Below are 12642 nucleotides of genomic sequence, written 5' to 3' on the forward strand. Positions count from 1 at the left end.
TGAGCATGCCCGTTTCTAGAGAAGCCCACTCACACCCATTCACGCTAGACCTCCCACAAGACTGCCCTCACCTCAGGGGCCGGTCACACGCCCTGACCTCCCGTACTCCCAACTGTAAACTGGGGGTTCCCATGAGCCCCTCCTCGGGTTGGATGATTTGCTAGGAGGTCTCATCACAGAACTCAGGAAGGAACGTGACTTACTGGATCACTGGTTTATTATGAAAGGACGCACTTTAGGGACAGCCAGATGGAAGAGGGGCGCGGGGCCCGGTGGGGGAGAGGTCAGCACCAGCCCCCGCCCGCCCGGTAACCAGCCTGGAAGCTGACCTTCCGTGATTCACTCAACCTCCAGTCCCTCTCCTCTCCCTGGAGGTGGGGGATGAGGTGGAGAGTTCTGTAAAGGACCCTGACTGCATGGGTTGGCTGACTAGGCCACCAGCCCCCCAACCTTCGAGGCTTTTCACAAGTCACCTTAGTTGCATAAACCCAGGTGTGGCTGAAGGGGCCTTGTGATGAATAACAAAACATACTTCCACCTTTACTACTATCGAGCGGTTTCAGGAGCCTAGGACAAAAACCAAATCTAACCAGGGTGAAGACCAAGCACAAAGCACAACACCACACAGACGGACCCCAGGGAAACCCAGGGCAACCAACACCATCTTTCGGTTCAGAACTGAAACATCTATTTGCATGCTGACAGTCTTATTTTCTTCTTCTTCTTCTTCTCTGCCAGGAACCAAAACCAGGCTCCCCGCAGTGGTTCTCAAACCTGACTGGGCATTAGAATCCCCTCAAGGCCAAAACAGCAGGCCTGGCTCCCCAGGTAATCAGGGTGGGGCCGAGAACATGCACTCTTAACAAGTCTTAGGTGATGCTGCTGATCCAGGAACCAGAGAGAGCTGCTGTTCCCAAGTGTTTGCTACTTCGTTAATAAAGTGTGGTTGATCAAGTTTAATCTTTACGTTAAAAGGGAACCAGTTTTAACCAGCGCACTCAAGCGTCCCTCGGCGCTGATCTACAGGGCAGTGAGAAACAGCCCGATTTCCTACCGAAGTAAACAGTTTGCTGCCACACTCAGGCATTTGCTTGTCAAGTGGCACTTTTCTTTTTCCTGAGGGTGATTAGACCATGGTGATCTTGGAGGCCAGTGTAGGCTACCTTCCTGGTCCCCACCATCCACCGGGCCCACCCGGGGCTCTCTCACGTGCAGCCTGACAGTTCCAGACCACCGCACTACTCACCCTTGATGTGGAGGGCTCCAGCGTTATACTTCGGCTTAATGCCTGAGACTCTAGTGAGGTAAAACCGGAAGGGGTTCCCTTTATCCAGCATGTCCCAAATGTCCTGGCCTTCCCCTGACGTTTCGTACTCGTCTTCGCCCTCTGTGGGCGCCTGGCAGGCAGGGGGGCCATGATTTCCGGCTCTTGGGGCAGCACGGTCTGTGGGACAGGAGATGCCTCTCTCCTCTTTGACCGCCACTTTCTTAGCCACCTTCTGCTGCGTCTCTGGTGGCAGCTCATCGTCACTGCTGGAGAGGCACCAACCCAGCTCCTCCTGGGAACCACCCTTCTGCCTCTTGGGGGGCAAAACTTCCGAAACCGCATCTGTGTTGCTGAATTGCAGGGGTGACATCTTCCTCCTGTGGGCGGCTTTCCGAGCCTCAGAACAGGGGTACCCTGGCTCAGATGCTGCTCCCAGCCCAGCAAGGGGGAGAGAGGTGGACGGCTTGTTCAGCTCGGGCTTTTCCTCCTCACTTTCATCACTACTGGATATCGTCCATCGCCCATAATCACCTTCCTGAGACATTATACTTCTAGAAATGAAAGATGGAAATATCGTTACTTCCCATTTCCCATGCCATTGGCAAACTCACTCTACTGCCCTCAAATTCCCTGTCTTACGAGCACCTGCAACACACACAGTGCACCTGTGGCCGTGCAGGTGCTGAGCACCCTAACTAACATCAGCTGCTTTGCAGGTGCTCAGAGGTACCTTACCAGAATCTGCTACGGATTCTGGCAAAGAAAGTGACAGCATAAATCCGTCTCCTCCTCTCCCTTAGTCTTTGAATCTACACCTGTTCTTAGATGCTCCAGGAATGGGGGTTGAGCCAAAGTCCAAAACAAAGCAAAAATGTTCATTGTTGACTCTGAAGCTTCCAACTAGTGGTTGAGGATAAGGCACAAATTAGAGCATAATTCTGAGTACGCTCAAATTTTTACAGTCAGACTGGACTTGACATAGCTATTGCTGTCTCCTTGGACATCTTGCCAGCAAGCAAGCCACTTTTCCATCACATACCTGTACATTCTGTTATTTAGTCATTAATCATTGCCCCCCATTGTTTAACTGCCACAGGTAACAGAAGTTTCCGCCCTGTGGCGTGAAATACCACTAACCCTGTCCTATATAGGCTAGGGCTTCACTTCCCCTTGCAGCTGACAGGCTTAGGGTCTCCGCCCATCTGTACGCAGATGCTTCAATGCACTGTGTTATCCCCATATTTAGCCTGGCTTCCTTCTCGGTGCAACCTAACAGTGTCCTGGGAATAAAGAGTTAACAACATACAAACCATTTCTGTTCTAGAACAGCTTATATTTCAGGGGGAAAGAAACAGACCAACACAAAAATAAGCAAACAAACAAAAAAACAAGATATCTTTACAGACATTTGATACATTTTACGGGTAGGAGATCAGGGATGCCCTTACTTTGGAACACTCTGAATAAGTAATATTTAAATGAGATCTGAAGGATGAAAGGAACCAGCAGGTGCGGGGTGAAGTGTATTCCAAGGACAGGGAAGCCAACCTGCAAAAGCCTCTAAGTGGGAAGGAGGCTGTAATAATTGCAAGAGCAGAAGGAAGGATTTGGGCAAGGAATACAATGGTCTAGGAGGAAGAGGGTGGGGAGGAGGAGTAAGGCATGTTAAAGATACTGGACTTCATTCTAAGAACAACGGGGTTTCACTGAAGGGCTTTAATAAACAGGAGAGTACCTTGGTCCGATTTACCCCTTTTAAAAATATTCCATTCCTCACGACTCTGGAAGCCCCTGCCGGGGCAGTCGGGGAGCTGACTGATGAAGGCGGTGGGGATGGAGGGAAGTGAGTGGATTCGAGGTTTGTTTGGGAAAGAATGACAGCTGCTAAATTTTCTGTGCGCTTACCTCGGGCCAGGCACAATTTCGGGCCAGGCACAATTCGAAGCGCTTCACCAGGGACTAATTCATTTCACGTTCACAAGTCTACACTACGTACCAGGACCGTTCCCATTCACGGGGAAACTGAACACAGAAAGGTTAAGAGCCTGGCCTGGGGTAAACGCTCAACACGCGCTGGCTTCACTCCAGACAGCCGAGACCACCCACCCACTGCGTGGAGAAGCGGGAATAAGAACCCGAGCCAGGGGAGCCTCAAGTCCACACTCCTGGCTAAGAGGTACTATTACTGCAAGAAGTGGAGGCCCAGGAGGGGACCCTATCTAGTGTCTGTACCAGATGCTCAGGTTCCAGCCCCTCCGGGCACTCACGACTTCGAGGGAAGGAGCAGGATCGCTAGCCTCAGCTCCCGCAACCGCTCGAGGTTCCGAGCCCGCAGCCACTCGAGTTCCCGCCCCGCCACTGTCGCCGGCGCCTGCGTGCAGTTCAAACTCTCGGGACCCCGGCGAGCACCTCGTGGCTGTAGCTCTGCCCCTTCCTTTTCCGGGACGCCCGCCGCTGGGTCCTAAAGAACGTCTCGCCCAGACAGGCCGCCTGAAGCTGTCCCGGGAGGAGGCGGCGGGGAGACCTGGCTGCCTTCAGGTCTCGGCTCAGCTCCCGGCCGCTTCTCTCAACAAACAAACAAAGAAACTGCTACCTATCATTTACAGGGATTCTCACAGAAAACTTGAGGTTCCCAGGCTCGAGGCTGGGGGCTGAGGAGATTGTTTTAAAGGCAGAGAGAAGAGCTCTGGCCAGAGCATCGTCCCCAGCGCAAAAGTTACCAGTTCAATCCTGGTCAGTGCACATACAGGGACAGATCTATGCCCCCTCCCTTCCTTTCTCGCTGAAATCAATAAATAAAAATTAAAAAATAAAGGCAGAGGAGAACTAGCTGAGGTTCGAGGCACCTGTGTCCCAGGAAAAGCGGGCTTACCTGGGGCGCACACTGTAAAACCTACTCTGAAATACCCCTCGGACTCGACCTCGATTCTTAGTTGAAACCGGTGTGTGTGTGTGTGTGTGTGTGTGTGTGTGTGTGTGTGCGCGCGCTTGCTTTCTAATCTTACGGATTTGCCGGATCCCTCTCCATACTCCTTGCCTTTAATAAGGATGTTTGCTATGGAATTTAGGCTCAGTGCTGTTTACACTGCTTATTCTCAGAGTGTCTTTCATACGGAGTTCCTCTCCCCAGGACTGAATGAAGTAACTTGCATAAATGTCCTCAGGGTTCACTTGGTTCTTCCGCTTGTGCCAGGCATCGTGCTATAATAGGTGCTGGGGCTACCGGAAGGACAAAACTGACCCCGAAGGGCTGTACTCTAATGACTTGATCTGCACGTAAATACTGGACTTGGCTAATTTTGTGCTTTGTTTACTCTCATTTTGCGTCTCCTATTATAGTTAGCACAATACCGTAGATCAACATTATCAAAAGTAATTTATTGCGAGGCGTGGGGGGCAAAGAAGGAAAGGAATCACTGAAGCATCACCTGGGTGAGCAGGATCCCCATCGGCGCGCAAGGAGTTAAGGTGTCCAGACGCGGCGGAACCCAGCGCTGCGGGCGGGCCTGGGAGCCTCTCCGCCATAGGCTGTTCCAAGGAAACGTTATTAAACAAAGCCTCTGGCCAATAGAACTGCGGGACCAGCGCCAGTGGCTTGCAGGCCCTCCAATGGGAAACGACAGTGGAGGTGTCCGGCCACGCTCTTCTTTTGGAGCGGCGGCGCGCGTAGCGGTTGGTCTGCAACCCTCCTGGCTCTGGCTGCGGAGGTTGCTGGGTTGCTAGTCTCAACTCGGTTGTGGTGGTCGCGATGTTTTTCTCTCAGGCTGGAGCCCAGCCGCGGACTTGGGAAGCCAGCCCTTCGGATCACAAGAAATGGGTGGAAGTAGGTGTCCAGGGGGCTGTTTCGGGTTTTAACTTGACTCCGAACTCTCACTTCGAGTCTTACTGCGTCTCGTTGGAGAGAGGGACTGAACGTCCTTCCCGTGTCATTGTTAATGGTTGAGCCTAGGGCAAGCCTCTGGCTCCCTGTCCTGTCTGGCTACTTCTGAGTGCCTTCTCTTCTCTGCCCCGTGGTGCATTAGGAACTAATGCATCTCTCCTCCCGCCTTTCAAAGCAAGCCCCTTTCTCACCTTCCTAACTCTAGGACCGAATTTTGGGTAGAAATTATACCAAGAGTTTAAAGGAATTAATTCGCATCAGTTTAGCGATTAAGTCAGTGGAACTTTTTTTTTTTTTTACAGAGACAGAGTCAGAGAGAAGGATAAATAGGGACAGATAGACAGGAACGGAGAGGGATGAGAAGCATCAATCCTCCGTTTTTCGTTGCGACACCTTAGTTGTTCATTGATTGCTTTCTCATATGTGCCTTGACCGTGGGGCTACAGCAGACGGAGTAACCCCTTGGGTGAGCTTTGCTCAAACCAGATGAGCCTGCACTCAAGCTGGCGACCTCGGGGTCTTGAACCTGACTCCTCTGCATCCCAGTCTGATTGTCTATCCACTGCGCCACCGCCTGGTCAGGCTCAATGGAACTTTTGAAGGGTACATTTTAGCCCATCATTAAGATTTCTTGGGAATTAAAAATAGGATAATGAAACTCCCATTTCCAAGCCTACGGGTGGGCTGAGTTTTAGATTTTGGAATTTCAAATTTCATATAAACTAGTGATAAAAATAATAAAACAAATGGTTTCTGTCTTAAGATATTTGATGTTCCTTAGGTCTTCAAAGCATGTGACGAAGACAACAAAGGCTATCTAAGCAGAGAGGACTTTAAAGTCGCTGTCGTAATGCTGTTTGGGTACAAGCCCACCAAGGTACAGCTTTCTTTATGTATTTGGGGGTGGGGCTGACAGTACAAGGATCCTAATGGTGAGTGGATCCTAATGATCAAGTGCAGAGGGCTAGCTTAAAATATATATAAAGTTAATCCCCGCCTTATAAGCAGTTTCAGAGATGAACCCACTGCAGAATTTTACTTTTTTTTCTCTTTAGAATCCAACTCAGGGATGAATTAGAAAGCTCTCGCACTAGAGCCCATGAAGCCTAGCTCACTACCAGGCTGCTAGTAATCATTATAAGTATGAGATGCTAGAAAGATGTGAGGAGGGAAGGATGGGAGGGGTGTGCTGATAACAGGCGAAATTCACAGAGGAAGTGACATGCAGGGCTTTTTATATTAAAATGTTTTCTTTAGTAATTAACATATTAAAAAAGTTAAATGGTGCAGAAAAGTATAAAGCTGAATGTAAAATCCCCTCCCTCCCAACTAGAGGGTCCTAGTTAGGTGTTACCATTGTTAAGTTTCTTGTGTATCATTTCAAAATTTCCTATGCCTGACACACATAATCATGCATAGCCTTCTATTGAAAACAACTTTCTTTTTTGACTTAACAATAGCTGCACATAAGAGCACACACCACCACATTTTAAAAAGTTGCATAGTGGCCCTGGCAGGTTGGCTCAGTGGTAGAGCATCAGCCCACCATGTGGATATCCCAGGTTTGGTTCTTGGCCAGAGCACACAGGAGAAGCGCCTATCTGCTTTTCCACCCCTTCCCTCTCTCCTTTCTCTCTATCTCTCTCCACCCCTCCCGCAGCCAAGGATCCATTAGAGCAAAATTGGCCCCGGGTGCTGAGGATGGCTCCATGGCCTCTGCCTCAGGCTCTAGAATGGATCCAGTTGCAATGGAGCAACACCCCAGATGGGCAGAGCATCACCCCCTGGTGGGCATGCTGAGTGCATCCTGGTCAGGCTCATGTGGGAGTCTGTCTCTCTGCCTCCCTGCTTCTCACTTCAGAGAAGTACAAAAAAAAAAAAAAAAAAAAAAATCCAAACAGTTGCATAGTATTCTCATTAGCCCATTTCCTGTTTTTTGGTCATTTAGATTCTTTCCCTTAGTTTTTGTTCCTACGAGCATTGGTGCGATGAGCATCCTTTTATATCTGTTTGTAGCTGTGCTGTGGACCTGCATCTGTGGAATAGATTCCTAAAATACAATTCCTGAGTACATTTGACATTTTGTCGGATACTGGGCTCCAGAAAGGTGGCGTTAGTTCACTTACAACGAGAGCTGACTGAACCTCGGTGAACCCCCTACTTCAGCAGGGCAGCTTTCCTGTTCACCCCGTCGCGGTGCTGCTCCCCCTCCTGTTACATCGCATTCTAGAAACGGGTCCCTCTAGTGAAGCTGCTGAACTGGAATTCTCAGAGGCAAGATCTTGTCCAGGTTTAAGAGATTCAACTGCAGTCTCCCAGCAGAGGGACTCTCAGGACTCTGCCTGGAATGCCCTCCCACATGCCCTGATTAGACTAGACAGCTTGGCAATCACTTGGACCCATTGCTGCTCCTGAGTGGCTCTACCTGTCAGATTGCAAGCCCAGCGAAGCCAGGGACCACATGATGTCCCACGTCTCCGTCATTTATTTTTGCTTAAATGTATCATAACCTCATAGTATGTATGGTCTGTTGACCCAAATAGGTCCCATGAATACCCCAGATGGGTTGATATGGTTCAACTACTAGGGGATGTTAGTTACTGAGAGTCTGATAACAGAGCTCAGAGGAGTCAGGGCTGGCTCCCAGAAACCGCAGCTCTCCTGTTAACCTGCCGTCATTTCAGCAGGAATTTTAAAGCAGGGCAGCTAAGCAGACTCAGCCTTTGAATCATTGTACTTAGCCTGGGTTCATCCGGAAAGGTATCTGGTCTCCTGCCTTTATCAACCTGGTCAACTTAGTTTGTTTCAACGTTAAAACGTAAGTGAGGAAGAGAGAGAGAGAAAGAGAGAGAGAGAGAGAAGTATCAATTCATTCTTTTACTTAGTTGTTCCATTTAGTTGTGTACTTATTGATAGCTTTTTTGTGCCCCGAGCGGAGGTCAAACCTGCAGTCTCTGGAATGCCAGCTCGAAGCTTTATCCACTGAGCCACCTGGCCAGGGCCTATTGTGTTCCTATTTAATGAAAAGAACTTTTGCTAGTTGCTAGAGATATAAAGCTGAATAAGACACAGACGATACTTTGAAGCAGTTTACAGGTTAGTGTAGAGAGACTGATACAACTGTGATAACTACTAAAATAGAGAACAGAAAGTGAAGGGGACAAAGAGGGGGCCTGAGTCTAGCGGCACCTGCAGTAAGAGTCCGAGTGTCATTTAAACTCCAGATCTAGACCTCCGCTAGGAAGTGTCTGGGAGGACTTTGTGGTGGTGGCACAAGTTACACCCTTATGAGCGATTGGATATAGTGGCGATGAGTGACACTCCTGGTGTAACAGCAGGACTGAAGCAATTGTGATCCACCGAGTAAGAAAGTCCGGGAGGAAAGTCAGTGAGTTCAGACGGGGGCACGTTAGGTTTGAGGAGGTTGTGAGCATGCCTAGTGCGTTCACTCATCCAGTACTGTGCTGGTGCCGGGTGAGGGGTCTACTCTCCGATTGCGCTGCCTCTCTTAGATACAGGAACCCGAAACTGGGCGGAGAGGTGAGGGCTGGATGCAGACTGGGGACTCCTCTGTTTACAGGGCGTAGCTCAGAGCAGGAGACAGGCCGGCATTGCCCAGAACAGCGTGCGGAGTGTGAAGGGCGGTGGCCGGGGGGTAGAACTCCGGAGTTCGGACGTTTATGGGCAGGCGGGGGCTCTGTGAAGAAGGTGCAGTAGGAACTCCCTGGGGGGGTGGGGGGGCTGGAGGAACCAGGAGAGCGTCAGCCATGCAGTCCACGGTAGAGAAGCCGCATCAGGTGCTGCCAGGGTTCGAATTCCATAATTTTTATAATTATCATGTTTATACTGTATTTTAATATTCAGTGAAAGCAGGCCCTCAAACTTGATAGACAGTGTGTTCTCAAATGTGGTTAAAATGTGTAGACAAAGAAGTTAGGTCAAAATGTTAATGGTTTTCATTGGGTAGTTGATTTTTAAATTTGTCTTCTTCATGATTTTTTATATTTTTCAAGTTTTCAGCACTATGTTACTTTTACAATGGGGGGGGGGGACTTAAAAATAAAAGGGTTGAGTCCATTGTGACAATTTCGATTTGTCAGAATGGCAAAGTTACCTTTTAGGCGGGCTACACGGGTGACAGCCAGGTTGATTTTACGTGCTGAAACTGTTCTGGTCAATGGAGTGAAGTTTGGGGTCCTTTGAGTCTGTAGCAGATTAGCCTCTGAGACCTTAGGGATACGGATGAAAGAGGAAAACGACTCTTGTGACATCGCTTGTGCGCGGGGCTCAACAAAGTTGGTATCTTTTGTGTGTGTGTGTGTGTGTGTGTGTGTATGTGTGTGTGTATTTTTTTTTTTTTTTTGTATTTTTCTAAAGCTGGAAACGGGGAGAGACAGTCAGACAGACTCCCGCATGCGCCCGACCCGGATCCACCCGGCACGCCCACCAGGGGCGACGCTCTGCCCACCAGGGGGCGATGCTCTGCCCCTCTGGGGCATCGCTCTGCCGTGACCAGAGCCACTCTAGCGCCTGCCTGCGGCAGAGGCCAAGGAGCCATCCCCAGCGCCCGGGCCATCTTTGCTCAAATGGAGCCTCGGCTGCGGGAGGGGAAGAGAGAGACAGAGAGGAAGGAGGGGGGGGTGGAGAAGCAAATGGGCGCTTCTCCTATGTGCCCTGTCCGGGAATCGAACCCGGGTCCCCCGCATGCCAGGCCGACGCTCTACCGCTGAGCCAACTGGCCAGGGCCCAAAGTTGGTATCTTATAAAACACATCCCTTCCCCATGTCCCAGGAATTGAGAACTTGCACTGTGGAAACATTTGATGAAATGATACGTTCTATTATTCTTCTTTCCCAGATCGAAGCTGATGCTGTGATGTCTTCGGTAAATCCCCACACTTCCGGTAATTAATAAAGTTAATATTATTTTTTTAGTATCCTTATCTAGACATTCATGAAACTAAAGCTGAGAGCAAATAGAGAGACTAGAAAGCATTGTGTTTCAGCACACCTTTATTTTGTTCTGCTTCAAAGAAAGATGTTTTGGTTCTTTTAATTTTGATCAATTCATGTGTTTATAAGTATATGTTTATGATAGGAAAAATTTCAACCATTGAAAAGCATGAAGAAAAAAAAAAAGTTGCTTATAATTTCCACATCCAGTGGATGAGCCGTGTTGTTTGACTTGAGCAGCTCAGTGGCACTTCCGGAAATAGGAAGGTTGGGGGAGAAGATTTGGAGTTTGGGGAGACCGACAGTTCAGTTTCGAGAAGATTCGGGCCATGAGGTCAAGGCAGTTGGGCTGTGTGGTTATGGAATCCAGAGCAAAGCCGTGGGCGGAAGAAATAAATGTGGGAGTCCTCAGCATGTAGGTGGGTTTTGAAGCCTGGGAATGGATGAGACCACTGTGAGACAGAGGGGACTGAGAACCCGAAGAACCATTAGAGGTCAGGCAGAGGACGAGGAAATGGAAAAGGAGCTCAGGGGCGGAGAGGCAGGGGAATCATGACGGTTTGATCCAAAGCCCGGAGAAGCTGGTATTTCTAGGAGGAGGGTGTGGTCAACACTATCAAACACAGACAAAAGGTCAAGTAGCATCGAACCAAAGAGGATCTGTTGGTGTTGGCATCCTGGGGGGTGTTCGGTGACTTTAGCAGGAGCAGTCTCAGTGCGTGGTGATGGCTGAGGCCAGACTGCAGGGGGTGGAGACAGAAGGAAAGTGAGAAGGTGTGACAAGTCTTTCAGGAGGGTGGGCGGCTGTGGATCAAGAGGGGTGGGTAGGTGGGGTTTTTGTTTTTGTTTTTTTCTTTAGTACATGAAGATGTTTCTAAGCTTAGTGCAGAAATGCTCTAGAGAAGAGGGAAAAGGAAGATGAAAGAGAAGAAGAGAGATGAATACCTATTGTTGGAGGGGATAGGGCTCAGAGCATGGTGGATTAGCTTTTTAAAAATTCCTTTTTAAGAAATACAGATAATTGGTGATAGGATGGAGAATAAATAGCTGCCGGCCCTTGACCCAGATCCACTTATGTTACCATTTCACCCCGCGTGCCTTCCTGGGAGCACTTTCTGCCACCACCCTCCCTTGCTGCGCTGTCTGTGACCATAGCGCACTTACCTTCATAAATTTATATTGATACTATATTTTTATTGAATGTCTTGTCTATATTCCATTGTCCCTTGATCTAAGAGTGTCCTTGGAAGCTCCTTTCCTCACTGATTACAGGAACTTTTCTTTGGTTGTGTCTCTTCAGCCTCCTGTAATCTGGAATATTTCTGTAGCCTTTTTTTTTTTTTTTTTTGCCTTTTTATAACGTTGGTAATTTTGAGGCAATAACTACCCCTCGCTGGTTTTTGTCTTGCTATATAAGAGCAGCCCTCATTTTTGTTTGCCCGATGTTGCTCTAAAATTAGGTTGAAGTTTAGCATTCTCAGCCAGAATCCGGTTTTTAGAGGCTATGTCCCTCCTGGGGTGCCACTTGTGGGGGCACAAAGTGTCTGTCTGTCATAGATCATGTTAATTTTTATCGCTAGTCAAGATGCTGTCCAGTTTCTCCACCGCTGTATTTCTTTTTTATATTTCTTTCCCTTGTAACTTAATAAGCAGTGTGTGGAAGGACATGTTTAAGATGTTGCAAATGTTCTGCTCCTTATCAAAATTTCGTCCTAGAGTTGGCATCCATTCATGATTCTCATTTGACCTAGTTTTGGCAATGATTGTTACAAAATAATGATTTTCTAATCCCAGGGGTTTTTTTTAGTTGGCTCTTGGCATTTTGCCATAAGGAAGAGATCTCCCTTCTTCCCTGTGTATCTATCCATCTATCTCCCTACCTTTTCAGTATGGACTTATGAATTTGTATGCGTATAGTGATGTATTATCCATTACCACAGTTAATTATTATAGTGCTCAACTTATGGTAGCTTAGCCATTGAGCCCCTCTTCAAGCTGGCTCCTCTTTTCTTCTGACCGGTGTTCACTTTTTCTTTCTTTTATTTGTAAATGTGAGGCTTACAAAAGAGTTCACTGGATTTTTATTTTTATTTCTTTTGTATGCGAGGTTTGGTATCACCTAGGAAACATGACTTTGAGCACAGTGTTATTGCCAGGAGACCACGTTCTTTATATACTCTCTAGCTTGATGGCATTTTCCCAGCTTATTCAAACATTGTTTCTTTGATGTTCAGTTGGTTGTAACTTCTTGGTGAAGCCTTCCCTACATTTTTTTTTCCTTTGGGTTTCTATGTGAATATTCTAATCTACAGAGATTTCTGTCTTCTGGACATTTCCCACATTGTTTGCACTGCTAAGGTCTCTCCCCTTGGGCACCCCTAGGTATTCCCTGAGCAATTCTGGTGTGGATGGAAGTCTTCCTGCACTCATTATATTTATATACCGTTTCCGGTAGAGCAAGTGTGACCGTTGCTGAAGGCACTCTCACATCCATTGTTTTCATAGATTTTCTCCCTTATGTATAATCTCTGATTCTGAATTAA

The 12642-nt window shown here is 48.1% G+C and overlaps 2 protein-coding genes across 11 annotated transcripts in view; one reads left to right on the top strand and one right to left on the bottom strand.

Moving 5' to 3' along the window:
• The window catches only part of TDP1 (tyrosyl-DNA phosphodiesterase 1), a 59716-nt gene extending 56026 nt beyond the window's left edge, over positions 1 to 3690 (bottom strand). Inside the window, exons 1-2 of one of the 5 annotated variants that reach the window (XM_066388257.1) lie at positions 3500 to 3690; positions 1247 to 1818 (exon numbers count right to left, since the gene is read on the bottom strand). In XM_066388257.1, the coding sequence (XP_066244354.1) occupies positions 1247 to 1811 (565 nt within the window). In that variant the 5' untranslated portion in view covers positions 1812 to 1818; positions 3500 to 3690. The other 4 variants (XM_066388258.1, XM_066388259.1, XM_066388260.1 and 1 more) reach the window with 4 other exon arrangements.
• Positions 3691 to 4896: 1206 nt separating this feature from the next.
• The window catches only part of EFCAB11 (EF-hand calcium binding domain 11), a 136384-nt gene continuing 128638 nt past the window's right edge, over positions 4897 to 12642 (top strand). For all 6 annotated transcript variants that reach the window (XM_066388266.1, XM_066388265.1, XM_066388263.1 and 3 more), the window contains exons 1-3: positions 4897 to 5090; positions 5929 to 6024; positions 10005 to 10050. In XM_066388266.1, the coding sequence (XP_066244363.1) occupies positions 5016 to 5090; positions 5929 to 6024; positions 10005 to 10050 (217 nt within the window). In that variant the 5' untranslated portion in view covers positions 4897 to 5015. The remainder of the gene's footprint in view (positions 5091 to 5928; positions 6025 to 10004; positions 10051 to 12642) is intronic.

The sequence above is a fragment of the Saccopteryx leptura genome, chromosome 6 (genome assembly GCF_036850995.1).
Source record: "Saccopteryx leptura isolate mSacLep1 chromosome 6, mSacLep1_pri_phased_curated, whole genome shotgun sequence".
NCBI lineage: Eukaryota > Metazoa > Chordata > Mammalia > Chiroptera > Emballonuridae > Saccopteryx > Saccopteryx leptura.